Raw genomic sequence first — 27,022 nt, 5'->3', positions numbered from 1 at the left:
CACATCGCAGCCTGCTGAGCTCATCAGCAGGTAATGAGAGCTGCTCAGCACCCCCCCGGGTTCAGCCGGGGGGCACTGGGAGCTCTCCATCCTGCGGCAGGCTCCACGTGGATGGCTCAGGAGATGATGGCAGAGAGAGAAGAGGGCTGGGGAGGAGCAGCTGAGGGAGCTGGAGGTGTTGAGAAGAGGCTGAGAGGAGACCTCATTGCTCTCTGCAGCTCCCTGCCAGGAGCCTGCAGCCACCTGGGGTTGGGCTCTGCTGCGGCCAAGGATCACAGCTCACAGGTGTCAGGGCTTGGAAGGGACCCAAAGAGCTCATCCAGTCCAAGCCTTGCCTGAGCAGGACCATCCTATCTGACACAGATCACACAGAACACATCCAGACAGGCCTGGGAAGGCTCCAGAGGAGACTCCACAACCTCTCTGGGCAGCCTGTGCCAGGCTCTGGGAGCCTTCCAGGCAAGAAGTTGCCCTTGTGCTGAGCTGGAGCCTCCTGTGCTGCAGCTTCCATCCACTGCTGCTTGTCCTGTGCCAGGGAGCAGTGAGCAGAGCCTGTCCCCCCCTGCTGACCCCCAGCCCTCAGAGAGTTACAGACATTGATCCAATCCCCTCTCAGTCTCCTCCTCTCCAGACTGAGCAGCCCCAGGGCCCTCAGCCTCTCCTCCCCAGACACTGCTCCAGTCCCCTCCTCATCCTCACAGCCCTCCCTTGGACCCTCTCCAGCAGTTCCTGTCCCTCTGCAGCTGGGGAGCCCCAGACTGAGGCAGTGCTCAAGATGAGGTCTCAGCAGGGCAGAGCAGAGGGGCAGGAGAACCTCCCTGGCTCTGCTGGGCACCCTCTGCTGAGTGCCCCCCAGGACCCCCTTGGCCTCTTGGCCCCCAGGGCACATTGCTGCCCCAGGGATGCTCTCCCCCAGCACTCCCAGCTCCCTCTCCTTGGGGCTGCTCTCCAGCAGGCACCTCCCAGCCTGGACTGCTGCAGTTTATTCTCCCTCCCCAGGTGCAGGACTCTGCACTTGGCCTTGTTGGGCCTCATTTGGCTCCTCTGTGCCCAGCTCTGCCCAGGTCTCTGTGCCCAGCTCTGCCTGCCCAGGGCTCTGTGCCCAGCTCTGTGCCCAGGGCTCTGTGCCCAGCTCTGCCTGTCCAGATCTCTGTGCCCAGCTCTGCCCAGGGCTCTGTGCCCAGCTCTGCCTGCCCAGGGCTCTGTGCCCAGCTCTGCCCAGGTCTCTGTGCCCAGCTCTGTGCCCAGGGCTCTCTGGATGGCCTCACAGCCTGCAGCTGTCTCAGCCAAGCCTCCCAGCTTGGTGCCAGCAGCAAACCTGCTGAGCAGCCTCTGTCTGTCTGTGCCCTCATCAGTGGCATTGATGAAGATGTTGGGCAGAACTGGCCCCAGCACTGATCCCTGGGGGACTCCACAGGTCACAGCTCCCCAGCTGGCCCTGGCACCACTGATCCCCACCCTCTGAACTCTGTCTTGTAACCAGCTCCTAACCCACCTCACTGCCTGCTCTGCCATCCCACACCTCCTCAGCCTGCTCACTAAAATGCCATGGCAGATGGTGTCAGAGGCCTTGCCAAGGTCAAGGTAGACTCCAGCCACTGCTCCCCCTGAGCCTACCCATCCAGTCATGGCAGCACAGAATGCTACCAGGTCAGTGAGGCACAGGGCAGAGGCAGGCTGGAGATGAGGCACTGCAAATTGCTGAGGGATTAAAGTTCCTCATCTCAAGTGTTTGGGGTGTAGGGAGCTAGAATGTCACCTTCTAGGTGGGAAGGGAAGGGAAGGGAAGGGAAGGGAAGGGAAGGGAAGGGAAGGGAAGGGAAGGGAAGGGAAGGGAAGCAGTCAGGTAGAGTAGTAGCCATGGACAGGTACTTTCACTCTCCACAGCTCTGCAAGGAGGCTGGGGCCAGGTGGGTTTGGTATCTTCTCCCAAGGAGCAAGTGGCAGGACAAGAGGGAATGGCCTCAAGTTCCCCAGGGGAGGTTTAGGTTGCCCCTGAGGAACAATTTCTTCCCCTTGAGAGTTGCCAGGGCAAAACTTCCTGTGCTGCAGGAGTGGTCAGGGCTTGGCACAGGCTGCCCAGGGAGGTGGTGGAGTCCCCATCCCTGGAGGTGTTCCAGACCTCTGGAGGTCCCTTCCAGCCCCTGGCACAGGCTGCCCAGGGAGGTGGTGGAGTCCCTATCCCTGGAGGTGTTCCAGACCTCTGGAGGTCCCTTCCAGCCCCTGGCACTCTGTGGTCTCAAAGAGCTTTTCCAACCTTCCCCACTGCATGCCTCAGCTCATTCCAGCTCCACTTCTGAGCTGGGCAAGAGCTTCCTGCCTTCAGCTGGGCAGCCCCACAGCCTGTGTGAGGCTTTAGAGAGAGCCTCAGCAGCAGCAGCAGCCCTGCTGAGCAGCAGTGTGCACCACCACCACCACCACCACCACCACCTTCCCCACTCCCCCCAGCTCCCCAGTGCTCGGCTGTCAGCTCAGCTCTAAGCTGCCTGCAGTAATTATTTGGCTCCCAGGCAGTTTATCTGCCTCCTATTTGTGTTTTCCTCTGCTCTCTGCTAACTTAGAAATGTCACTGCAGCCTTTATTTGTTCCAATGAAGCTTAATGGTGGTGGAAACCCAAGGCTGGGGGGTGGGGAGGGGTGCTGCTGGGCTGCAGGGTTGGTGTAATCTCTTCATCTCAGGAGCAGGGAGCCCAGAGATAACAGTAAATTGCCCTCCAGGAGAGGAAGATGTATGCGGGCAGAGAGGCAGGGCCCTGTGTTATTCATAGGAGGGATGACTGGCAGGGAGCCAGGCTGCCTGAGGCTACCAGCTCAGAGCAGTGTCACCCGGGGAAGGTAAATGCTCCTGTCCGAGGGGAGCCACTTGTCAAGCCACCAGCCCCCAACGGCTCTCAATCTGCTGCTGCTGAACCTGCTCAGCCATGCTGGGAAGCTCCCTGCCAGATGCCTGCCCTGGAAGGGCTGCCAGGGAAGGGAGCACAGAGCCAGGTGGGGTGAGGAAGAACTGGGAGCAGGCTGGAGGAGAAGGGTTTGGGGGTGTCAGTTGGTGCCAAGGTGCCCAGCAACCAGCACTGGTCCCTGGCAGCCCAGAGCCAGCTGTGTGCTGGCTGCAGGCAGAGCAGGGAGAGCAGCAGCACAGGGAGGGGATTCTGCCCCTCTGCTCTGCTCTGCTCAGCCCTCCCCTGCAGCACTGCCTCCAGCTCTGGGAACCCAGCACAGGGAGCTGGAGCTGCTGGAGAGGGTCCAGAGGAAGCCATGGAGATGCTCAGAGAGTTGAGGCTGGGAGAGTTGGGACTGTTCAGCCTGGAGAAGGCTGCAGGGAGAGCTTAGGGCAGCCTGGCAGTGCCTGAAGGGGCTGCAGGAGAGCTGGAGAGGGACTTTGGATGAGGGCTGGGAGTGTCTGGAGGAGGGAGAATGGCTTTGAGCTGGGAGAGGGGAGAGGGAGAGTGGAGATGAGGAAGAGATTGTTGAGAGTGAGGGTGGGGAGAGACTGGCACAGGTTGAGGATGGTGAGAGCCTGGCACAGGTTGCCCAGGGAGGTTGTGGAGCACAGAAGCACCCAATGTGATCAAAGATCAAAGATTACATTGGGTGCTTCTGTGCTCCACAACCTCCCTGGAGATGCTCAGGACCAGGCTGGATGAGGCCTTGAGTGACCTGTTCTAGTGGGAGGTGTCCCTGCCCATGGCACTGGCTGAGCTTTGAGGTTCCCTGAACCTCTGCCTCAGCATCAAACCATTGGGTGGGTGAATGTGGTGCTGAGGGCCATGGCTTGGGGGTGCCCCTTGGCAGCATGGGTTGGATTTGGTGATCTTAAAGGTCTCCTCCAGCCAACCTCATCCTCTGAGGGGTGCAGAGCAGCAGCAGGGTGGGTTGGCAGTGCTGGCAGGCCTTTTCCTTTCCATGCCTGGCCCAGCATCACCTCATCTGCCTTTTGCTTCAGGCTCTTCTCCTTGTTCTTCCTTCCTCTGGCTGATTTCCTCCCCTGGCTGCCCTGGCTGGGTATATTTATAGACTCTGGTCGTGTCTCCCCTTGAGCCTCTCCTCCAGACTAGATAAATTTACCTCCTCCAGCCTCTCCTCTCCCAGCCTGCTCTGCAACCCCTGGGCCATTCCTGCCACCTCAGCTGCACTTCTGCCTGGCTTTGCTCCAGGCTCCTCAGGGCTGCAGGGACTAGAGGCACTCAGGAGCCTGTTCACTGCTGCCTTCCTACCCTGGGAGCAAAGTGCTGCTGGCAACAGCCAGGAACATCCTTCCCTAAGCTCCCTCGGTGCTGGCAGCAGGGCGGAGGTAGCCAGGACAGCCCTCAGCAGCAGTTTTAACCCCTGCAGCATCACTCAGGAGTCTGAGCTGCTTCTCTGCAAGCAGCCTTCTAGGAGCTTCTACATCTCCTGGGGACCAAAGGTTCAGCACAGGAGCAAAGGAATAGCCACAGGAGCAAAGAAATAGCCACAGGAGCAAAGGAATAGCCACAGGAGCAAAGAAATAGCCACAGGAGCAAAGGAATAGCCACAGGAGCAAAGGAATAGCCACAGGAGCAAAGGAATAGTAGCACCAGCACCTGGCCAGGCTGCTCAGTCTGGAGAGGAGGAGGAGGAGGCTCCCAGGGGACCTTCGTGTGCCCTTGCAGGGTCTGAAGAGGGCTTTTTGGGCTGTCAGGGAGTGATGGGACTAGGGGGGATGGAGCAAAGCTGGAGGTGGGGAGAGTGAGGTTGGAGGTGAGGAGGAAGTTGTTGAGCAGGAGAGTGGTGAGAGGCTGGCAGGGGTTGCCCAGGGAGGGGGTTGAGGCCCCCCTGGGCAACCTGTGCCAGTGTCTGACCACCCTCAACCTGTGCCAGGCACTGCAAGGCTGCTCTGAGCTCTCCCTGCAGCCTTCTCTTCTCCAGGCTACACAGCCTCAACCCTCCCAGCCTGTTCCCTCAGGGGAACAGGCTGCAGCCCCCTGAGGTGCTCCAGAAGCACACAGCCATGGCACTTGGGGTTGGTCCCAATGGTCTTAGAGCTCTTTTTCCAACCTTAGTGACTCGCTGACACTGTCTCACCTCCAGAGCTCACCTCAGGCTCCATCCCAAGCTCCTCAGGAGCAGGCAGCAGCTCAGCAGCTACCAGCACCCAAAGCTCTCCTGCCCACAAGCTGCCTGCACCTAACCTTGCTTAAAACCTCCATGACAGACATGAATGAGGGGAAGAGGACCCTGCAGGGCCATCTGCACCCCCCTTGCCTGGCAGAGCCTTGGCAGGGGAGCTAAAGCTGGAGGGGAGCTGTGGCTGGGCGGGGGGGGGGGGGGGGCTGGGGGCTTGCTGGCTGCCAGGCAGCTATGGACAACAAACAAGCTGCTGTGGGTGCCCTGCTTGAATCAGAGAACCCCAGAACCAGGCAGGCTGGCAGAGAGCTCCAAGCTCCTGCAGCCCAGCCTAGCCCCCAGCCCTGCCCAACCAACCAGACCATGGCACTCAGTGCCCCAGCCAGGCTTGGCTGCAACACCTCCAGCCACAGCCACTCCACCACCTCCCTGGGCAGCCCATTCCAGTGCCAATCACTCTCTCTGCCAGCAACTTCCTAACAACATCCAGCCTAGACCTGCCCTGGCACAGCTTGAGCCTCTGTCCCCTTCTTCTGTCCCTGGCTGCCTGGCAGCAGAGCCCAACCCCACCTGGCTACAGCCTCCCTGCAGGCAGCTGCAGGCAGCAATCAGCTCTGCCCTGAGCCTCCTCTGCTGCAGGCTGCACCCCCCCAGCTCCCTCAGCCTCTCCTCACAGGGCTCTGCTCCAGGCCCCTCACAGCTTTGTCGCCCTCCTGTGGACACCTTCCAGTACTGCAACATCTCTCTGCAATGGAGGAGCCCAGAACTGGACACAGCACTGCAGGGGTGGCCTGAGCAGTGCTGAGCACAGGGGCAGAAGAACCTCCCTTGTCCTGCTGCCCACACTGCTCCTGAGCCAGCCCAGGATGCCATTGGCTCTGCTGCCCACCTGGGCACTGCTGCCTCCTCTGCAGCTGCTCTCTGCCAGCACCCCCAGGGCCCTCTCTGCCTGCCTGCTCTCAGCCACTCTGGCCCCAGCCTGGAGCTGCTTGGGGTTGTTGTTGTGGCCACTCCAGAGCCCTGCTCTGGCTGCCTTAGTGCAGGACCCTCCCATTCTACACCCCCAGGCACTTGTGGCCCTGAAGACTTCTGCTGGCACTCAGCCACCACTCTCCTGCCTCCCTGCCCCACCAGCTCCTGGGCCTCTCCTGGCAGCTCTGCCCCCTCTGCTTCTCTTTCCAGGCTGTGCAGGGCAGCCCTGGCACAGTCCCCTGCAGGGCAGCCCTGGCACAGTCCCCTGCAGGGCAGCCTTGGCACACTCCTCTGCGGGGCAGCCCTGGCACAGTCCCCTGCAGGGCAGCCCTGGCACAGTCCCCGGCAGGGCAGCCCTGGCACAGTCCCCTGCAGGGCAGCCTGACCACTTCAGCTGCCTCCCGACGCAGCCAGGTCCCTGCTCTCTCCCTTCCTGCCTTTGCTTCCCCTCCGGGCTGCAGCCCTGCTCTCGCTGACGAGGGTCAGCACTCACCCAGCATTCCCCTTCCCTCCTCCTGCCCCTGTCTGCACAAAACCTTCATCTTCCTTAGGGGGGGGAAAGGAACCCAGCTCCAGACCTACCTTGTCAGAGCCAAGGAGCCTCTGGAACAAAGGGTGGGGGCCAAAAAAACACAGAGAGGCAACCCCCCAACTGCTGCTGCTGCGTGGAGGGGGGTGGCTGAGGGCTGGGGGATGAAGGGCACTGCCCTGTGCCAGCTGTTCTGGGCTGGGCACTCTGAGAGAGCCAGGGAAGGACTGCAGAGAGGGCAGTGGGGGCTGGGAAGCTGCTGAGGGGCCTGGAGCAGCTGTGTGAGGAGCAAAGGCTGAGAGCCCTGGGGCTGAGAGGCTGCAGGAGAGCAGCCCCAGAGGGCATCTGCTGAGTGCTCAGCAGCAAGAGCTGAAGGAGCTGTGGGGGGCAGGAGCCTGGGGCCAGGCTGTTGGCAGTGGTGGGCAGTGGCAGGCCAAGGGGCAAGGGGCAGAGAGTGGCAGGCAGGAGGCTGCCTGTGGAGAGGAGGAGAAAGTTGTTTGTTGTGAGGGTGCTGGAGCCTGGAGCAGGCTGCCCAGAGAGGCTGTGGAGTGTCCTTGTGTGGAGAGCTTCCAACCCCCCTGGCACTGTGCCCTCCTGGGCTCCACTCCAAAGGAGCAGAAAGCAGCAGGGGACCTGGATCCTCCCCTCAGCAGGAGGGACCTGGAGGGCTCAGGCTGGAGGTTGGACTTGGTACCTTGGAGGTCTTTCCCAACCAGAGCCATTCTGGGCTTGCAAGCCCTGGGTGACCCTGCCTTGGCAGGGGAGTTGGGCTCAGTGACCTTTGGAGGTCCCTTCCAGCCCCTAACATTCTGAGAGGCAGCAGTGGGGACAGGACTCAGCACCCAGGTCCTGCATCTTACTCCCCTTGCAGGTGATCCTCCCCCAGGCACAGCCTCCCCTTGGCACCAGACAAATTGGCAGCTTGTCTGCAGGCTGCTGCTCAGGTTTTGCTTCCATCCCAGCCTTGTTTAGCTAACAGGCACCCAAAGCCCCCCCAGACATCAAGGAGAGCTCTGCTGACAGCAGTGCAGCTTCAAACAGCTTCTGCAGAGCTTGCTGCATCCTCCTGCTTCTGCCTTCTCAGAGGCTCTTGTCAGATAGAGAGCAAAAGCTGCTACCAGAGATGCTTCTCCTAATGAGCTGTGACTGTGTCTTGGCAGGGAGGCAGAACCACAGAACCAGGCAGGTAGGCAGAGAGCTCCAAGCTCCTGCAGCCCAACCTAGCCCCCAGCCCTGCCCAACCAACCAGACCATGGCACTCAGTGCCCCAGCCAGGCTTGGCTGCAACACCTCCAGCCACAGCCACTCCACCACCTCCCTGGGCAGCCCATTCCAGTGCCAATCACTCTCTCTGACAGCAACTTCCTAACAACATCCAGCCTAGACCTGCCCTGACACAGCTTGAGCCTCTGGCCCCTTCTTCTGCTGCTGGCTGCCTGGCAGCAGAGCCCAACCCCACCTGGCTACAGCCTCCCTGCAGGCAGCTGCAGGCAGCAATCAGCTCTGCCCTGAGCCTCCTCTGCTGCAGGCTGCACCCCCCCAGCTCCCTCAGCCTCTCCTCACAGGGCTGTGCTCCAGGCCCCTCCCCAGCCTTGCTGCCCTTCTCTCAACACCTTCCAGCACCTCAGCAGCTCTCTGCAATGGAGGAGCCCAGAACTGGACACAGCACTGCAGGGGTGGCCTGAGCAGTGCTGAGCACAGGGGCACAAGAACCTCCCTTGTCCTGCTGCCCACACTGCTCCTGAGCCAGCCCAGGATGCCATTGGCTCTGCTGCCCACCTGGGCACTGCTGCCTCCTCTGCAGCTGCTCTCTGCCAGCACCCCCAGGGCCCTCTCTGCCTGGCTGCTCTCAGCCACTCTGGCCCCAGCCTGGAGCTCTGCTTGGGGTTGTTGTGGCCACTCCAGAGCCCTGCTCTGGCTGCCTTAGTGCAGGACCCTGCCCCTTGAACAACCCCACAGGCACTTGTGGGCAGAGTGCAGAACCTGGCAGTTGGACTTGTTAAACTCCTGGCACTGGACTGTGCCCACCTGTGCAGGAGTGACCATGCTCAGGGTGAGGAGAGCTTCCCTGGGCCCCAGAAGCACCTTCCCTGCTGCTGCCAGCAGAGTTAGCCCAGCAGGGGCCTGGCTGCAGCCTGCAGGCAGCTCTGGGGATGAGCTGAGCAGAGAGCCCCTGCTGCAGCTCCTCCTGGCACAGCTGCTGCCAGGCCTGCTGTAGCCTGCAGCAGAGCTGGGCAGAAATCCCATCCCAGGGATGGGTGAAGGTGGACACAGAGGACTGGCAGGAGGTGCTGGGGTGCTCAAGAAGGTGCCCAAGGTTGGCAAAGAGCTCCAAGAGCACCAAGTCCAATCTCCCCCCAGCACCTTCATGCCACTGGAGCATGTGCCCAGGTGCCATGGCTCTGCAGCTGCTGGCAAAGGAACCACAGAGGAGTGGAGTTGTTTGGGGTGGGAAAAGCCTTCCAAGATCACTGAGCCCAGCAGCACCCCAGCCCCAGCATGGGCACCAAACCAGTGCCAAGGCCACAGGGTGCTGGGACACCCCCAGGGATGGGCAGTGCACCTCCTCCCTGGGCAGCCTGTGCCAAGCCCTGGCCACTCCTGCAGCAAAGGAACTGTTCCTCATGGCCAACCTGAACCTCCCTGGCACAATTTCCTCTTGACCTCTTATCAGTCACCTGGCAGCAGAGCCCAGCCCCAGCTGGCTCCAGGCTCCTGGCAGGGAGCTGCAGAGCAATGAGGTCTCCTCTCAGCCTCCTCTGCTCCACGCTCAGCACCCCCAGCTCCCTCAGCTGCCCCTCCCCAGCCCTCTTCTCCAGACCCTTCCCCACCTTTGCTGCCCTTCTCTGGGCACACTTCAGCACCTCAGTGACTAAGCACAGCCCTGGACAGGTCCTTTCACTGCCTCATCAGAGAGCTGAGAGCTCCACCAGCAGCAGAGGAGCTGCTGGCATCTAGGGGAGCAAGCAGAGAATGCATTGGAAGGGACCCTTGGAGGTCAACTTGGCCCCTGGGCAGGGTCAGACCCTCCTTGGCCCCTGGGCAGGGGCATCCTTAACTAGATCAGGCTGCTCAGGGCCCCCTCGAGTTCCACCTTGAGTGCCTCCAGGGATGGGGCCTCAAGGAGGAGAAAGAGGTCACTTAGCAGAGGGACAGGAGGGGCTGGCTCTGGTTCCTCCCTGAGGCTGAGGACCATTCGCCCTGCCCCTGTGCTGCTGCAGGTGTCAAAGCCTCTTGTAAGCCCCAGGCTAAGCCTCCCCCCAAGCCCAAGCAGCTCTGAGGCAGGCAGAGCCTTGCTGGACTGCTCCTGGGTGGCATGGGCACATCACCACCCCTCAGTGCCAGGCTCTAAGTGGCAGGAAGAAGTGGCTGCAGCTGCTGTGCAGGGTGGCAGGCAGCAGGAAGGGTGTTCAGGCAGAGCTGCTTGGAGCAGACACAGCCAGCTCGACCCCCAGCGAGCCACAGCTGCCCCAGGGCAGTGTCCCAGCTGCTCTCTCTGCAGGCAGTGAGATGGGAGCTGACAGCCAGAGGAGCCTGGGAGCAGTGTCACAGGCAGGATGCTGAGAGGCCAGGAGGAGAAGGCAGAGGATCCTTCTGTGCTCTGCTGAAGGGTGGCACTGAGCTGGCACAGATCTGCCAGTCCAGCCTCCAGCCCCCAGGATATCCCAGCCCTGGACAGTTAGGACATGGATTAAAGCTGAAGCCCAGGGTTAAGGTTAAATCCCTCTGCAGCCTGTCCTCAGTCTGGGTCAGATCTGCCTCTGGGCTCTGCTGAGACCCCCCCTGAGTGCTGGGGCAGCTCTGGAGCCCTCAGCACAGCACAGACAGGGACCTACTGCAGCAGGGCCAGAGGAGGCCACAGCAGGGCTGGCAGGGCTCTGCTGGCAGCCCAGGCTGGCAGAGGTGGCCTTGGGCAGCCTGCAGCAGGGAAGGCTCCAGGGAGCCCTTCTGGTGGCCTTGCAGGGCTTGAAGCAAGCTGGGCACAGAGTGTGGAGCAGGAGCTGTTGGGCCAGGCCAAGGGGGGATGGGCTGGAAGTGCAAGAGGGAGCCTGAGAGTGGAGAGAAGGGAGAAGTGTTTGGCACTGAGGGTGTGGAGAGCCTGTGCCAGGCTGCCCAGAGAGCTGGGAGCTGCCCCTGGCTGGCAGCACTGCAGGGCAGGGTGTGTGGGGCTGTGAGCAGCCTGCTCTGGCTGGGGGTGTCCCTGGGGGCTGCAGGGGGCTCAGTGGCTGAGCTTTGGGGAAGTTGCTCAATGAATTCCTTCTGACCTGACCCATTCCATGATTTTATGACAAGTGGCAAACAGGCTCAGATTGCCCCAGGGGAGGCTCAGGTTGGCCATGAGGAACAATTTCTTCCCCTTGAGGCTTGCCTTGACCTGACCCAGGCTGCTCAGGGCAGTGGTGGAGTCCCCATCCCTGGAGGGCTTTCAAAGCCCTGGGGATGTGGTGCTGAGGCCTGGCAGTGCCCTGGCAGTGCCCTGGCAGTGCCCTGGCAGTGCTGGGTCAGGGTTGGATTCGCTGATCTCAAAGGGCTCCTCCAGCCATGCCTATCTGAAGGCTGATCCCAGAGCTGCTGCTGGCTGACCCCAGGCTGCTCTGCCCCCCCCAGCATCCTTGCTGCTGCCTTTCCTCCATCTCAGCATCGCTGCCACAGCTCCCTCAGCCCCCTGCTACCCAAAACCTTCTCCCCCAGCAGACAGCTGGCACCAGAGTCCCTGCAGCAGCTCCCCTAGGGAGGCTCCTAAGCAGCAGTGGATGGGAGCAGGCTCTGCCCAGCCACGCAGCCTGTGGCTGCTCTGCAAACAGACTTTGCCTTTCACTGCCACTGTAACAGCCTTGGCTTGGAGCTCCTCAGGCCCTGCTCAGCTCCAGGCCCATAGGAGAGGTTGTTCAAACCTCCTCTGCCTCCTCTCAGCCACTTCTGCTCTGTGTTTCATTTAAAAACAAGAGGCAGGAGAGCAGGGCCAGGACTGGGAGGAAAAGAAACTGAAAGCACAGAAGGAGAGAGGTGGGAAGGGACCTGCAGAGACCACCCAGGGCAGGGCACCCAGGGCAGGGCACCCAGGGCAGGGCACCCAGAACACATCTGGGGGGGGCTGGGAAGGCTCCAGAGCAGGAGACTCCACAGCCTCTCTGGGCAGCCTGCTCCAGGCTCCAGCACCCTCATAGGGACAAACTTTGCCCTCCTCTTCCCCAGGCACCTCCTCTGGCCCAGCTTGCCCCCAGTGCCCCTTGTGCTGCCCTTGGCCACCCCTGGGCAGAGCCTGGCTGCATCCTGCCCACACTGCCCTGCACATCTCTGGCACAGCACTGAGGGCAGCCCTCAGGCTGCTCTGCTGCCAGCTGCCAGCCTCAGCTCCCTCAGCCTGGCACCACAGGAGGTGCTCACTGCCTGCAGCAGCCTGGGGGCTCTGGGCTGGGCTCTCTGCAGCACTTCCCTGAGCTGCTTCTGCAGCTGAGGGGCCCAGAGCTGGGCACAGGCTTGCAGCTGTGGCCTCAGCAGGCAGAGCAGAGGGCAGGAGAACCTCTCTGCCCTACTCACCACAGCCCTTCTGAGCCAGCCCAGGCTGCCCTTGGCCTTCCTGCCCACCAGGGCACATTGCTGGCTCAGGGGCATCCTTCTGCCCACCAGCATCCCCAGGGCCCTTTCCCCTGTGCTCTCTGCCCCAGCTCAGTGCCCAACCAACTGAGAGGGCCCTGAGGGTGCTGGCAGATTGCAGCTGCAGAGGAGGCAGCAGTGCCCAGGTGGGCAGCAGAGCCAATGGCATCCTGGGCTGGCTCAGGAGCAGTGTGGGCAGCAGGACAAGGGAGGTTCTTGTGCCAAATCCTGTGCTCAGCACTGCTCAGGCCACCCCTGCAGTGCTGTGTCCAGTTCTGGGCTCCTCCATTGCAGAGAGCTGCTGAGGTGCTGGAAGGTGTTGAGAGAAGGGCAGCAAGGCTGGGGAGGGGCCTGGAGCAGAGCCCTGTGAGGAGAGGCTGAGGGAGCTGGGGGGGTGCAGCCTGCAGCAGAGGAGGCTCAGGGCAGAGCTGATTGCTGCCTGCAGCTGCCTGCAGGGAGGCTGTAGCCAGGTGGGGTTGGGCTCTGCTGCCAGGCAGCCAGGGCCAGAAGAAGGGGACAGAGGCTCAAGCTGTGCCAGGGCAGGTCGAGGCTGGCTGTGAGGAGGAAGTTGCTGGCAGAGAGAGTGATTGGCACTGGAATGGGCTGCCCAGGGAGGTGGTGGAGTGGCCGTGGCTGGAGGTGTTGCAGCCAAGCCTGGCTGGGGCACTGAGTGCCATGGTCTGGTTGGTTGGGCAGGGCTGGGGGCTAGGTTGGGCTGCAGGAGCTTGGAGCTCTCTGCCACCCTGCCTGGTTCTGTGGTTCTGTGGTTCTGTGTTCCTGTGACTCTCTGCCTCTGCCTCTCTATGCAGCTGAGGCTTTGAAGCCCTCTGGTGCTCCTCCACCTGGCAGCTCACTTTGGTACTGAGCAGCTGCTCAGCTCCTCCTGGTCCCTCTCATTACCCATTCCCACTGGGATGCAGACCCCACAGCTCCTCCTGGCCCTGCTGCCTGCCTCTGCTCTCCTTTGTGCCCCCCCTTTAGCCCAGGCTGCTCATCAGCTGCCTCCCGCAGGCTGGAGAGGAGCAGCTCTCCCCTGGGGGCCACAATCGAAGCCAGCTGCCTCTCTCCTTGTGCTCAGGAGGCAGCTGCCCCCCAGAACCTCTGTTCCAGGCACTAGAGGCAGGAAAACTCCTGGTTGCCAGCCTGAGCTCTGAACCCCACCTTGGCTGCCTGCCCATCAGCTGGCACTGAAAGGCACCACAAAGCCCGGGGGGGGCTGTGCTGGTTAGCTGATGGCAGCACAGGCTCTGGGGGGGGGGGTTGGTAGCCATGGAAATCCCCCAGCTTTGGGGTTTTGGGTTGGTTCATGGATTCGGGGGGGCAGGATTGCACCTTCCGAAGGTAATGGTCCTGCAGCCTGCGGGGGCCAGGAGCTGCCTGGCTGCACAGCAGCCTGCAGGAGCCTTTTGTTCCCCTGCCCACACAAAAGCTTTCGGTTGGGCCTTTCATGTTGCTTTGTTCTCCAGCACAAAGCCAGGGTCAGCCTGGGGAAGAGGGGGGAGGGAGGGGGGAGGGGTGGGAGGCACTTGGGCAGGCTCTGAGCCCACTGCGGGGCACAGCAGCTTCAGGAGCCCAAAGGGGCAGAGGTGCTGAGCTGTGCCCCTGGGCCTGCTGCCTCGGGGACACCTCTCAGCATGCCCAGGGGGCTCCTGCACGGGGTCCTGCAACCCCTCACATGCCTCATGGGCATCCTCAGGGGGCTCCTGCCAGGTCTGCCAACTCTGGCACACCTCATGGGCATCTCCAGGGTGGTCCTCAACTTCTGTTGGCTTTGGGACAGCTGTGAGCACCCCCAGAGTGCTTCTGCCCTTCAGCTGGCTCTGGACACCCTCTGAGCACCCCCAGAGTGCTTCTGCCCTTCAGCTGGCTCTGGGCACCCTCTGAGCATCCCCAGAGTGCTTCTGTCCTTCAGCTGGCTCTGGGCACCCTCTGAGCACCCCCAGAGTGCTTCTGCCCTTCAGCTGGCTCTGGGCACCCTCTGAGCACCCCCAGAGTGCTTCTGCCCTTCAGCTGGCTCTGGGCACCCTCTGAGCACCCCCAGAGTGCTTCTGCCCTTCAGCTGGCTCTGGACACCCTCTGAGCACCCCCAGAGTGCTTCTGCCCTTCAGCTGGCTCTGGGCACCCTTTGAGCATCCCCAGAGTGCTTCTGCCCTTCAGCTGGCTCTGGACACCCTCTGAGCACCCCCAGAGTGCTTCTGCCCTTCAGCTGGCTCTGGACACCCTCTGAGCACCCCCAGAGTGCTTCTGCCCTTCAGCTGGCTCTGGGCACCCTCTGAGCATCCCCAGAGTGCTTCTGCCCTTCAGCTGGCTCTGGTCACCCTCTGAGCATCCCCAGAGTGCTTCTGTCCTTCAGCTGGCTCTGGGCACCCTCTGAGCATCCCCAGAGTGCTTCTGCCCTTCAGCTGGCTCTGGACACCCTCTGAGCACCCCCAGAGTGCTTCTGCCCTTCAGCTGGCTCTGGGCACCCTCTGAGCATCCCCAGAGTGCTTCTGCCCTTCAGCTGGCTCTGGACACCCTCTGAGCACCCCCAGAGTGCTTCTGCCCTTCAGCTGGCTCTGGACACCCTCTGAGCATCCCCAGAGTGCTTCTGCCCTTCAGCTGGCTCTGGTCACCCTTTGAGCATCCCCAGAGTGCTTCTGCCCTTCAGCTGGCTCTGGGCACCCTCTGAGCACCCCCAGAGTGCTTCTGCCCTTCAGCTGGCTCTGGGCACCCTCTGAGCATCCCCAGAGTGCTTCTGCCCTTCAGCTGGCTCTGGGCACCCTCTGAGCACCCCCAGAGTGCTTCTGCCCTTCAGCTGGCTCTGGGCACCCTCTGAGCACCCCCAGAGTGCTTCTGCCCTTCAGCTGGCTCTGGGCACCCTCTGAGCATCCCCAGGGTGCTCCTGCACAGGATCCTGCAAGTTCTCACACCCTCCATGAACATCTCCAGGGTGCTCCTGCTCCACCTGGTAACTCTGGGACGCTCTCTGAGCATCCCCAGGGGGCTCCTGCATCATCTGCCAGCTGCTGGGCACCCTATGAGCACCTCCAGCATGGTCTTGACCTTCTGCTGCCTCTGCAACCCTCCATGAGCATCCCCAGGGGGCTCCTCCATGGGGTCCTGAAACTTCTCACACCCTCCATGAGTACCCCCAGGGTGCCCCTGCCCCATCTGCCAGCTGCTGGGCACCCTGTGGCCACCCCCAGGGTGCCCCTGCCCCATCTGCCAGCTGCTGGGTACCCTGTGGCCACCCTCAGGGTGCTCCTGCCCCATCTGCCAGCTGCTGGGCACCCTGTGGCCACCCCCAGGGTGCTCCTGCCCCATCTGCCAGCTGCTGGGCACCCTGTGGCCACTCCAGGGGGCTCCTGCCCCTCTCAGCATCGTCTTCCTCATGACTCTTGAAGGACAGGAAGGTAGCAAGAGAGGGAGACCTTCTCACAGCCCTTGGCCAAGCCTCTGCCACCCTCTCTGCCCAGGGGCTGCCCCTCCCCGTTCTGCAGAGCCTTTAATCAGTGGTTAATGAGTGAGTGCTAATTAGCCAGCGGAGGAGCAGGGCCCCTGGGAGAGGGAAGGAACCTTTGATCTTCCAACTGATCTCTGAGGCACAGCCTCGCCCCCGCCAGGGCTGCACCCACCCGAGCCTGAGGCATCCCTTCCACTCCTCCCCTGCAAGAGGAGACCCTCCCAGGACCCACTGCTGCACATCCCCCACCCGAGGGGCAGCTGAAGCCATCACAGCCTTCACCCAGGCAGGGCCTACCGAAGCACTGCTAAGGGAAGGCTCAGAGCCCTGCTGGGACCCCTGAGCAACCTCCCAGCAGCCAAACTCTCCCTGGTGCACCCTCAAGACCTCGCAGGCACCTTCCAGTCCTTCTCTCCTCCAGCATCAATCAGAGCTGCTGCTGCTGCTGCTACTGCTACTGCTGCTGGTGTTACTGCTGCTGTTACTGCTGCTGTTGTTACTGCTGCTGCTGCTGCTGTTACTGCTGCTGTTACTGCTGCTGCTGTTACTGCTGCTGCTGCTGTTACTGCTGCTGTTACTGCTGCTGCTGTTACTGCTGCTGTTACTGCTGCTGTTGTTACTGCTGCTGTTACTGCTGCTGTTGTTACTGCTGCTGCTGCTGTTACTGCTGCTGTTACTGCTGCTGCTGCTGCTGTTACTGCTGCTGTTACTGCTGCTGCTGTTACTGCTGCTGCTGCTGTTGTTACTGCTGCTGTTACTGCTGCTGCTGTTACTGCTGCTGCTGCTGGTGTTACTGCTGCTGTTGTTACTGCTGCTGCTGCTGCTGTTACTGCTGCTGTTACTGCTGCTGCTACTGCTGCTACTGCTGCTGCTGCTGGTGTTACTGCTGCTGTTACTGCTGCTGCTGTTACTGCTGCTGCTGCTGTTACTGCTGCTGTTACTGCTGCTGTTGTTACTGCTGCTGCTGTTACTGCTGTTACTGCTGCTGTTGCTGTTACTGCTGCTGCTGCTGCTGTTACTGCTGCTGTTACTGCTGCTGTTGCTGCTGTTACTGCTGCTGTTACTGCTGTTACTGCTGCTGTTACTGCTGCTGTTACTGCTGCTGTTACTGCTGTTGTTACTGCTGTTACTGCTGCTGTTACTGCTGCTGCTGTTACTGCTGCTGCTGTTACTGCTGCTGTTGCTGCTGCTGCTGTTTCTACAGCTGCTACTGTTACTGCTGCTGCTGTTGCTGCTGCACTGCTGCTGCTGCTGCTGCTGCTGCTGCTGCTGCAGAGAGGTGAAGCCAAGCAGCGAAGCTACCAGAGCTGCCTGGGCATGAAGAGTTTGTGTTTGGTTATTAGGGCTTCATAATTATTTATGATCCTTCCATGGATTAATCAATGCTCTTGAGGTGCTTGGGGGGGGGGCTGACCTGAATTTCAAGCAGAGAGCTTAGGCAGAGCTCTGCCATAGAGGCTGGGCAAGGAGGGGGCTGCAGTGAGGCTACAAAGCTGCTGAGGGGCTGCAGCAGTGCCCTGCCAGGAGGGGCTGAGGGTCTGGGGCTGCTTGGGCTGCTGAGGAGAGGACTGAGAGGGGATCTGAGCAATGTCTGTACCTAGCTGAGGGCTGGGGGTCGCTGGGCACACTGCTGGCTCCTGGTCAGCTGCCAACCAGCACCCCCAGCTGCCTCTCTGCCTGGCTGCTCTCAGCCACTCTGCCCCCAGCCTCTAGCTCTGTGGGGGGTGGTTGTGGCCAGCAGGGCAAGAGAGGATCTCCTGCTCTGTGCTAGTGGGGACACCCCTGAGTGGTGCCTGCTGAGGGGAGGCTGAGGGGCCTGGGGCTGCCTGGGCTGCTGAGGAGAAGACTGAGAGAGGATCTGCTCTGTTTGTAAATGTCTGAGGGCTGAGGGTCAAGAGGGAGAGAACAAACTCTGCTCACTTCTGCCTGGCATAGGACAGGGGCAAGGGATGGAAGCTGCAGCACAGGAAGCTCCACCTCAGCATGAGGAAGAACTTCTTGAGGGGAGAGGTCCAAGAGCCTGGCAGAGGCTGCCCAGAGAGGCTGTGGAGTCTCCTCTGGAGCCTTTCCAGCCCTGCCTGGATGTGTTCTGTGTGCCCTGTGCTGGCTTCTCTGCTCCTGCTCTGGCAGTGAGTTGGACTCTATGAGCTCCAGAGGTCCTTTCCAACCCCTGACATCCTCTGCTCTGTGATCCTAGAGCTGCAGAGGCACTGGAAATGGGAGGCTCTGAAGGCAGCAGCTGAGGCACAGGCACCCAGCTGGAAGGGAGAGCCTGGATGAGGGAAGTGCTGGCAGAGCTTCCCTGTCACAGAGCACTGCTGTGGCACTGAGAGCAGACTGGGGCAGAAGGAGCTCATCAGCTCATTCCCTGCTCTTGCAGCTGCCTCCATCTGTGCCCAGCAGCACAGCAAAGGGCAGAAGGCTCTGCTCCAGGGTGCAGGGCCCCTGCCAGCCACAGTCCTTGCTAGGTGGAGGGAGGCAGGGCAGGTGAGGGAGCAGCTCACCTTCGGTCAGCCTGCGGTACTTCTCCTTGTACATGAACCCCAGCACCAGGCAGCATCCTCTTCCTGGCAGCCCCAGTTCTGCAAGAGAAGAGAATTCCAGAGAGATGTTGAGGTGCTGGGAGGTGTTTGGAGAAGGGCAGCAAGGCTGGGGAGGGGCCTGGAGCACAGCCCTGGGAGGAGAGGCTGAGGGAGCTGGGGGGGTGCAGCCTGCAGCAGAGGAGGCTCAGGGCAGAGCTGATTGCTGCCTGCAGCTGCCTGCAGGGAGGCTGTAGCCAGGTGGGGTTGGGCTCTGCTGCCAGGCAGGCAGGGCCAGAAGAAGGGGACACAGCCTCAAGCTGTGCCAGGGCAGGTTGAGGCTGGATGTTGTTAGGAAGTTCTTCACAGCAAGAGAGATTGGCACTGGAATGGGCTGCCTGGGCAGGTGGTTGATGCCCATCCCTGGAGGTGTTGAAGAGGAGGCTGCAGGAGGAGCTGGGTGCCAGGGTCAGCTGCTCAGAGGGTGTTAAGGATAGGTTGGGCTGGAGGAGCTCAGAGCTCTTCTCCACCTGCTCCGTTCTGTGGTTCTGGCAGAGAGCCATGCTAGGAGGTGAGCCTGGGGGCACCAAGTGCTGCTGGCCACGGGGGCAGGAAGCTCTCTGCAGCAGCCTGATAGAGCTGAGCTTTGCTGGGGGTCCCAAACCAGCTGCTGCTGTGCTGCTCCACCTCTGCCTAGAGCCAGTCAGTGCTCAGACACAAGTCAGGCTCCTGAGCTGTGATTTAATCAAACCATGAAGCCCTCCTAAATCCCTGGCACCAAGCAGCAGGGACCAGCTGCAGCTTGGGGTGGTGAAATACTGCAACAGGTTGCCCAGAGAGATGCTGAAGACATTCAAGGGCAGACTTGATGGAGCACTGAGCAGCCAGCTGGAGATGTCCCTGCTGGCTGCAGGGGGCTTGGGCAAGATGACCTTTGAGGATCCTTTCCAGCCTGATGCACCCTGTGATCTTCCAAGGTCAGCTTGTTGGCAGAGATGGACTCTTGGATCCCTCTCTCCTTCAGCAGGCAGCAAGGTGAAGTGGGGAATGGCCCTCAGGAGGGAAGAGAAAGGCCTGGCCAGAAGGACCCCTGGAGAAGGGCAGCAAAGGTGGGGAAGGGTCTGGAGAAGAGGGCTGGGAAGGGGCAGCTGAGGGAGCTGGGGGTGCTGAGCGTGGAGCAGAGGAGGCTGAGAGGAGACCTCATTGCTCTCTGCAGCTCCCTGCCAGGAGCCTGCAGCCAGCTGGGGTTGGGCTCTGCTGCCAGGGAGCAAGGGACAGGAGAAGAGGAATTGTCCCCAAGTTGCCCCAGGGCAGGTTCAGGTTGGCCATGAAGAAAAATTTCTTCCCCTCGAGGGTGGCCAAGAGCTGTCCTGAGCTGTCCTGAGCTGCCCAGGGCAGTGCTGTAGTCCCCATCCCTGCAGGGGTTTGGCAGCCCTGGAGCTGTGGTGCTGAGGGCCCTGGTTTGGTGCTGCCCTGGCACTGCTGGGCTCAGGGCTGGACTGGATGTTTGCCAGCCCAACCTTCCCTGTGCCAGGCTGGGCTCTGGGCTGCCTCTGCAGCCTGCTCCAGCACACCCTGCTGGGGATGTCTCCTCCATTTGCCTCCCCCCAGGGCTGCTCTAATTAACGCTTCTGAACAGGCTTTGCTATCCCACGATGAAAGAGCTCCTCCAGAGCTGCTCATGACAATAATTCACAGCCTCCACCGGGGAGAACATGCCAAAAACCCCCAAAGCTTTCTAGCTGAAGGCTCCTTTGAATACTTGAGAGGGTCTTTAAGAGGTAAAACACTTGCAGATGACTCTGGCGCCGGGGGAAGTCTCGGCACAGTCCTACCTAAGGCTCCGAGAGCTCAGCAGACACTCAGCATGTGAAGTGCTCTGGCTCTGGGGAGGCTGCAGAGGAAGTGGGCACTGGAGTGGTCCCAACCCACGGAGCTAAACCCTTCTCTGACCTCGCAGTGGGGTTAGAGCTCTAACCCTAGTTGGAGGAAAGGACCCCCCCAGAGATCACTCAGCCCAACCCCCCCTGCCAGAGCAGGAGCAGCCAGGGCAGGGCACACAGAATACATCCAGGGGGGGATGGAAAGGCTCCAGAGGAGACTGCACAACCTCTCTGGGCAGCCTGCTCCAGCCTCCAGCACCCTCACTGCCAAGAAGCTTCTCCTCATGCTGAGGTGGAATCTTCTGGGCTCCAGCCTGGTCTTGAACACCTCCAGGGAGGTTGTGGAGCACAGAAGCACCCAATGTGATCTGTGATCACAGGAGCCAGCAGTGTGCACTTGCAGCCCAGAGAGCAGCCAGAGCCTGGGCTGCAGCAGCAGCAGTGTGGCCAGCAGGGCCAGGGAGGGGATTCTCCCCCTCTGCTCTGCTCTGCTGAGAGCCCACCTGGAGTCCTGCATCCAGCTCTGGAGCCCCTGGGACAAGAGGGCTGTGGAGATGCTGGAGAGTGTCCAGAGCAGGGCCAGGAGGATGCTCAGAGGCTGCAGCAGCTCTGCTGTGAGCACAACCTGAAAGAGTTGGGGCTGTGCAGGCTGGAGCAGAGGAGGCTCCCAGGGGACCTTCTTGCGGCCTGCCAGGATCTAAAGGGGGCTCCAAAAAAGCTGGGGAGGGACTTTTGAGGCTGTGAGGGAGTGTCAGGAGTGGGGGGAATGGAGCAAAGCTGGAAGTGGTGAGAGTGAGGCTGGAGGTGAGGAGGAAGTTGTTGAGCAGGAGAGCAGTGAGAGGCTGGAATGGGTTGCCCAGGGAGGGGGTTGAGGCCCCATGGCTGGAGGTGTTTGAGGCCAGGCTGGCTGAGGCTGTGTGCAGCCTGCTCTAGGGTAGGGTGTCCCTGGGCATGGCAGGGGGGTTGGCACTGCCTGCTCCTTGTGCTCCCTTCCAGCCCTGCCTGGTTCTGTGACTGTAGGTGTGGTGTCAGCAGGGCAGAGCAGAGGAGCAGGAGAACCTCCCTAGTTCTGCTGGCCACACTTTTCCTCACACCACACCCCAGGACCCCAGTGGCCTTTCTGGCCACAAGAGCATCCCACCCTGTGCTGCTGAGGCCCAGCATCCCACCAGGAAGGCTGGGAAGGGTTGAGCAGCTCAATAACAATAAGCTGCTTCATCACTTTTCACCTCCTGCTAATTAGGAGTCTATTAAAGAACCCTCAAGCCTGGCAGGGTTGCTGGGGCAGGAACTGCAATCCCTCTGCTTGTTGAACCTTGAGATAATCCTATCAGAGCCAAGTGGTAGTGGTTTTTTTCCCTCTCCCCCCCTCCATATTAAATATCAATTAGCTGGTTTATACTATTGATTTGTACTTAATTAACTGGGCCATTATATAGCAATTAAGCTCTTAGAAGAGAAGCAGAAGCAGCTGGGCTCTTAAAATGGGAGCTTAAAAACTTTGGCTGAGCATAAGGATCACTTTGCCTTTTCCTCCTCTGTTCCTGGAGGAATTTCCTACCTGTAAATAGTTCTCACCACCCAACCCCCCCCCAGCCTCATGTTCTGGGCATGAGCTTCTTGTTGAACCTTGTGAGGCTCAAGGAGAGAAAGGGCAGAGCTCTGCACCTGGGCTGGAACAATCCTCACTGACAACACAGGCTGGAGGAGGAGGGATTTGATCTTCACTCACACTGATTCTGTGCTCCACAGGCTCCCTGAGCAACCTCTGCCAGTGCCTCCTCACCCTCCCTCCCTGTGCTCCACAGCCTCCCTGGGCAACCTCTGTCACTGCCTCCTCATCCTCCCTCCATGTGCTCCACAGCCTCCCTGGGCAACCTCTGCCACTGCCTCCTCATCCTCCATGTGCTCCACAACCTCTCTGGGCAACCTCTGCCAGTGCCTCCTCATCCTCCATGTGCTTCACAGCCTCCCTGGGCAACCTCTGCCACTGCCTCCTCACCCTCCCTCCCTGTGCTCCACAACCTCTCTGGGCAACCTCTGCCAGTGTCTCCTCACCCTCCCTCCCTGTGCTCCACAACCTCTCTGGGCAACCTCTGCCAGTGCCTCCTCACCCTCCCTCCCTGTGCTCCACAACCTCTCTGGGCAACCTCTGCCAGTGCCTCCTCACCCTCCCTCCCTGTGCTCCACAACCTCTCTGGGCAACCTCTGCCAGTGCCTCCTCACCCTCCCTCCCTGTGCTCCACAACCTCTCTGGGCAACCTCTGCCAGTGCCTCCTCACCCTCCCTCCCTGTGCTCCACAGCCTCCCTGGGCAACCTCTGCCACTGCCTCCTCATCCTCCCTCCCTGTGCTCCACAGACTCCCTGGGCAACCTCTGCCAGTCTCTCCTCATCCTCCTTCCCTCTGCTCCACAACCTCCCTGGGCAACCTCTGCCAGTGCCTCCTCACCCTCCTTCCCTGTGCCCCACAGCCTCCCTGGGCAACCTCTGCCAGTGCCTCCTCATCCTCCCTCCCTGTGCTCCACAACCTCTCTGGGCAACCTCTGCCACTGCCTCCTCACTCTCACCAATTTCTTCCTCCTCTCCACTCTCACTCTGCCCTCTCCCAGCTCAAAGCCATTCTCTCTCCTCCTGTCACCCCCAGCCCTTGTCAGAAGTCCCTCCCCACTGCCAGGCCGGGCAGGATGCTCTCAGCAGCTCTGAGTGCCCTGCCCGGTGCTGCGTGCTCAGAGCGCTGCCGGCCACTGGGAGCAGGAGCAGGAGCAGGAGCAGCAGCAGCAGGAGCAGGAGCAGGAGCAGCAGCAGCAGCAGCAGGAGCAGCAGCAGCAGCAGCAGGAGCAGGAGCAGCAGCAGCAGGAGCAGGAGCAGGAGCAGCAGCAGCAGGACCAGCAGCAGCAGCAGCAGCAGCAGCAGCAGCAGCAGCAGCAGGACCAGCAGCAGCAGGACCAGCAGCAGCAGCAGCAGCAGCAGCTCTGCGGACGCAGCTGAGCATTAAATCTGTGCCTGCTTCATTTACAAGAAGATATTAAGAGGGACGAGAACAGAAGGCTCAGAGGCTCCCCAGGTGAGCAAATGGGCACAGTAGTGCCTGGAACACGAAGCCCCCCCCCGGGGCGGCGCTGACTGCCTCGGCCAGGTTGTGTTTGCGGGGGGAGGGCTGCGCGGCACAGGAGCTGCCCTGCTAAAGCTGCTCGCAGTTATGGGCTCACAGAGCTCCTCGGCAGGCTCCTAACTGCGCTAATAAAGCCTTGGAAGCAGAGGATCAGCTGCGGGGGTCCCGCTGGGGCCACAGCCCAGTGATGAGGAATGCGGCGGGGAGCAGGCGGAGCAGGGGGTGGCTGCAGGCAGCTGGCACAAGGAGGCTCTGCAGTGGGCATCAGCCCTGGGAGGGCTGTTTGGGGGAGTGAGACAAGGCAGATGCCAAGCCAAGGAGCAATGGATACAGAGGGGAAGAGAGAAGGTTTCACCTCATTGTGAGCAGGAGTTTAGAGTCAGAGAGCCCTAGAATCACAGAACCACACAATCAGGCAGGCTGGCAGAGAGCTCCAAGCTCCTCCAGCCCAACCTAGCCCCCAGCCCTGCCCAACCAACCAGACCATGGCACTAAGTGCCCCAGCCAGGCTTGGCTGCAACACCTCCAGCCACAGCCACTCCACCACCTCCCTGGGCAGCCCATTCCAGTGCCAATCACTCTCTCTGACAGCAACTTCCTAACAACATCCAGCCTAGACCTGCCCTGGCACAGCTTGAGCCTCTGTCCCCTTCTTCTGTCCCTGGCTGCCTGGCAGCAGAGCCCAACCCCACCTGGCTACAGCCTCCCTGCAGGCAGCTGCAGGCAGCAATCAGCTCTGCCCTGAGCCTCCTCTGCTGCAGGCTGCACCCCCCCAGCTCCCTCAGCCTCTCCTCACAGGGCTGTGCTCCAGGCCCCTCCCCAGCCTTGCTGCCCTTCTCTCAACACCTTCCAGCACCTCAGCAGCTCTCTGCAATGGAGGAGCCCAGAACTGGACACAGCACTGCAGGGGTGGCCTGAGCAGTGCTGAGCACAGGATTTGGCAGTGAGTGGGACAGAGCTCATTGCTGTCTGCAGCTCCCTGCAAGGAGGCTGCAGTGAGGTGGGGGTTGGGCTCTGCTCCCTCATAGCAAGAGGTCATCCAGTCCAACACCAACCCAACCCCACCATGGGCACCAAACCATGGCCCCAGTGCCATGGCCACAGGTTTCTGGATTACCTCCAGGCGTGGGCACTCCACCACCTCCCTGGGCAGCCTATGCCAAGCCCTGACCACTCTTGCAGCAAAGAAATTGTTCCTCAGCTCCAACCTAACCCTGCCCTGGTGCAATTTGAGGCCATTTCCTCTCCTATCACCTGATACTGATCCTGCTTGACCAATCTGATCTCCTTCTGTAACAAGGTGACCTGCAGTAGGGTGAAGGAGAGGATCCTGCCCCTCTGCACTGCCCTGGTGGGACCACACCTGGAGCACTGTGCCCAGTTCTGGAGCCCCTGGCACAGGAAAGGTCTGGAGCTGCTGGAAGGTATCCAGAGCAGGACCACAAGGAGCTGCTCTGCTGTTGAGCACAGGCTGAGAGAGTTGAGGTTGTGCAGTCTGGAGAGGAGAAGGCTCCAAGGAGACCTCACTGTGGCCTTCCAGGCTCTGAAGGAGGCTGCAGGGAAGCTGGGGAGGGACTTTTTAAGGTGTCAGGTAGTGATGGGACTGTGGGGGGGAATGGATCTTGACCATGAGGGTGGTGAGACACTGGTACAGGTTGAGGGTGGTGAGAGATTGGCACAGGTTGCCCAGGGAGATGGTGGAGCAGAGATAGGGAGAGGAGTGAGTAGACACTGGCACAGGTTGAGGGTGGTGAGACCCTGGCACAGGTTTCCCAGGGAGGTGGTGGAGCACAGAAGCACCCAATGTGATCTTTGATCACATTGGGTGCTTCTGTGCTCCACCACCTCCCTGGAGGTGCTCAGTGCCAAGCTGGATGTGGGCAACCTGACCTGGTGTGAGGTGTCCCTGCCCATTGGAGCTGGATGGTCCTTGTGGTCCCTTCCAGCCCTGACAGTTCTGTGCTTCAGGACACCTTGAGAAGCTGCAAGGGGCAGGGCAGAGCAGCACACAGGCAGCAGCTCTCCCCTGGAACGAGCTCCTGCCCTGCTAGCAGGCAATTAGAAGTTGCTTCTTAGCAGGACTCAGCAGCAGCAGAAGGGCAGAGAAAGGCAGAAGGATTCCTGCTGCTCAGCAAAGAGAAGCAGCTCCCTGTGTACCTCTTCTAACGAGGGGGAAAGAGGCACCCCCAAGCTGCAGCTTGGCACTGGAGGGTTTTGAAGGGTTGTTTGTGGCACCACAGAGCCTTTGGTGCCTCCAGCTCAGAACGTTGGCTCTGTCTGCACTCCCCCTGCTCTCCTCCCCAGCCCCCCCGTGGCTGGGCTGCTTTTCCTCAGCCTCTTACAAGCATCTCCTCACTGAGGAGCATCCACAGCGAGCTGAGAGGAGTCCTCACAGACCTCAGCCCCTGCCTGGGGCTCATTCCTCCTCCCTTTGCCTGCTGCAGGCTGAGGGAGCTGCTGTAGGAATATCCTACAATAAGGAGCCTGGCCCCAGGCTCCTGCCCCCCACAGCTCCTTCAGCTCTTGCTGCTGAGCACTCAGCAGATGCCCTCTGGGGCTGCTCTCCTGCAGCCTCTCAGCCCCAGGGCTCTCAGCCTTTGCTCCTCACACAGCTGCTCCAGGCCCCTCAGCAGCTTCCCAGCCCCCACTGCCCTCTCTGCACCACTGCCCTGCCTCTGCCCTGGGCACCACACAGCTGGGCCCAGCACTGCAGAGCTGGCAGAGCTCAGAGACTCTCCCTTGCCCTGCTGCCCACAACTCTTCTCCATGCCCCCAGGAGCCCATTGGCCTTCTTGGCCAGGAGGGCACATCCCTGGCTCCTGGGCATCTTCTGCACCTTCCCTGCTACTCCTCCTGCCAAACCCTAGAGCTTGCAGCCAGCACTTTGACTGCCACGAGGCCTTTTCCCCCTCCTTGGCCATCACCAAGAGCAGGCAAAGTTGCTCCTCAGCTTCCCCGGGTGGCACCACCACAGCTCCCAGCCCCTGGCTCCCTGCATCCCACTAAAAGCGATGGGGTGAGAGATTGTCCTGCCCATTAGTTTCCAGGGCTGTGCCTCCACCAGCCAAGAGCTGCCATCAGCATCTCAAAAGAACAAGAGGAGCAGCTCCAGAAGTTCATTATCACCTCCCAGCCCTGCAGCTTGCCAGAGCTGAGCTGGAGAGGGAGCCAAGGCTGCGCTTGGGGTCGCTAATTGCCGCAGGAGGGACCTGAGCTCTCCTCGCACTGCTGATAATTAGTTCCTCACTCAGCAAGTTTGGGCTGCTCAGAGCAGGAGCTTTTACCAAAGCTCTTCTGAAAGACAGGAGAAGCACAGGAAAGAACAAAAAAAAAAAGAAGCCCAAACCCATCCCCAAACCTCTGCCACAGGAGAGGTGCTCCAGGGGAGGTTTGTGTGCTCCAGGAGTCAATCTGCCTTGCTGCTGCTGGAGGGGAAGCATCAGAGGATGGTTAGGGGTTGGGTGAGGGTTGAGTCTCTTCCAAGCAGAATCACAGACTCACAGAACTGCAGAGGTGGGAAGGGACCCCCAGAGATCATCCAGTCCAACCCCCCCCCCCCTACTCCCCCGGGTACTACCAGAGCAGGGGCACCCAGGGCAGGGCACCCAGGAATGCATCCAGGTGGGATTTGAAGCTCCCCAGAGGGGGAGGCTCCAGAACCTCTCTAGGCTGCCTGCCCCAGGCTCCAGCACCCTCACCACTGAAGAGTCACAGAGTCACAGAGTGCCAGGGACCGGGAGGGACCTCCAGAGCTCAGCCAGCCCAAGCCCTGCCCGAGCAGGAGCAGCCAGAGCAGAGCACACAGGACACATCCAGGCAGGGCTGGAATATCTCCACAGCCCCCCTGGGCAGCCTGTGCCAGGCTCTGCCACCCTCACAGG

At 61.0% G+C, this 27,022-nt stretch overlaps 1 protein-coding gene across 4 annotated transcripts in view; it reads right to left on the bottom strand.

The window, feature by feature from the left end:
- Window positions 1-27,022, bottom strand: part of KIRREL3 (kirre like nephrin family adhesion molecule 3) — a 470,660-nt gene that overhangs the window by 98,320 nt on the left and 345,318 nt on the right. For 3 of the 4 annotated variants that reach the window (XM_064173308.1, XM_064173309.1, XM_064173312.1), the window contains exon 2: window positions 18,131-18,208. The exons of the other annotated variant lie outside the window; for it this stretch is intronic. In XM_064173308.1, the coding sequence (XP_064029378.1) occupies window positions 18,131-18,208 (78 nt within the window). The remainder of the gene's footprint in view (window positions 1-18,130; window positions 18,209-27,022) is intronic. 4 annotated transcript variants of the gene reach the window in all.

Source organism: Pogoniulus pusillus, chromosome 38 (genome assembly GCF_015220805.1).
Source record: "Pogoniulus pusillus isolate bPogPus1 chromosome 38, bPogPus1.pri, whole genome shotgun sequence".
Taxonomy (NCBI): Eukaryota; Metazoa; Chordata; class Aves; order Piciformes; family Lybiidae; genus Pogoniulus; species Pogoniulus pusillus.
This window is presented reverse-complemented; position numbering and strand designations above follow the sequence as displayed.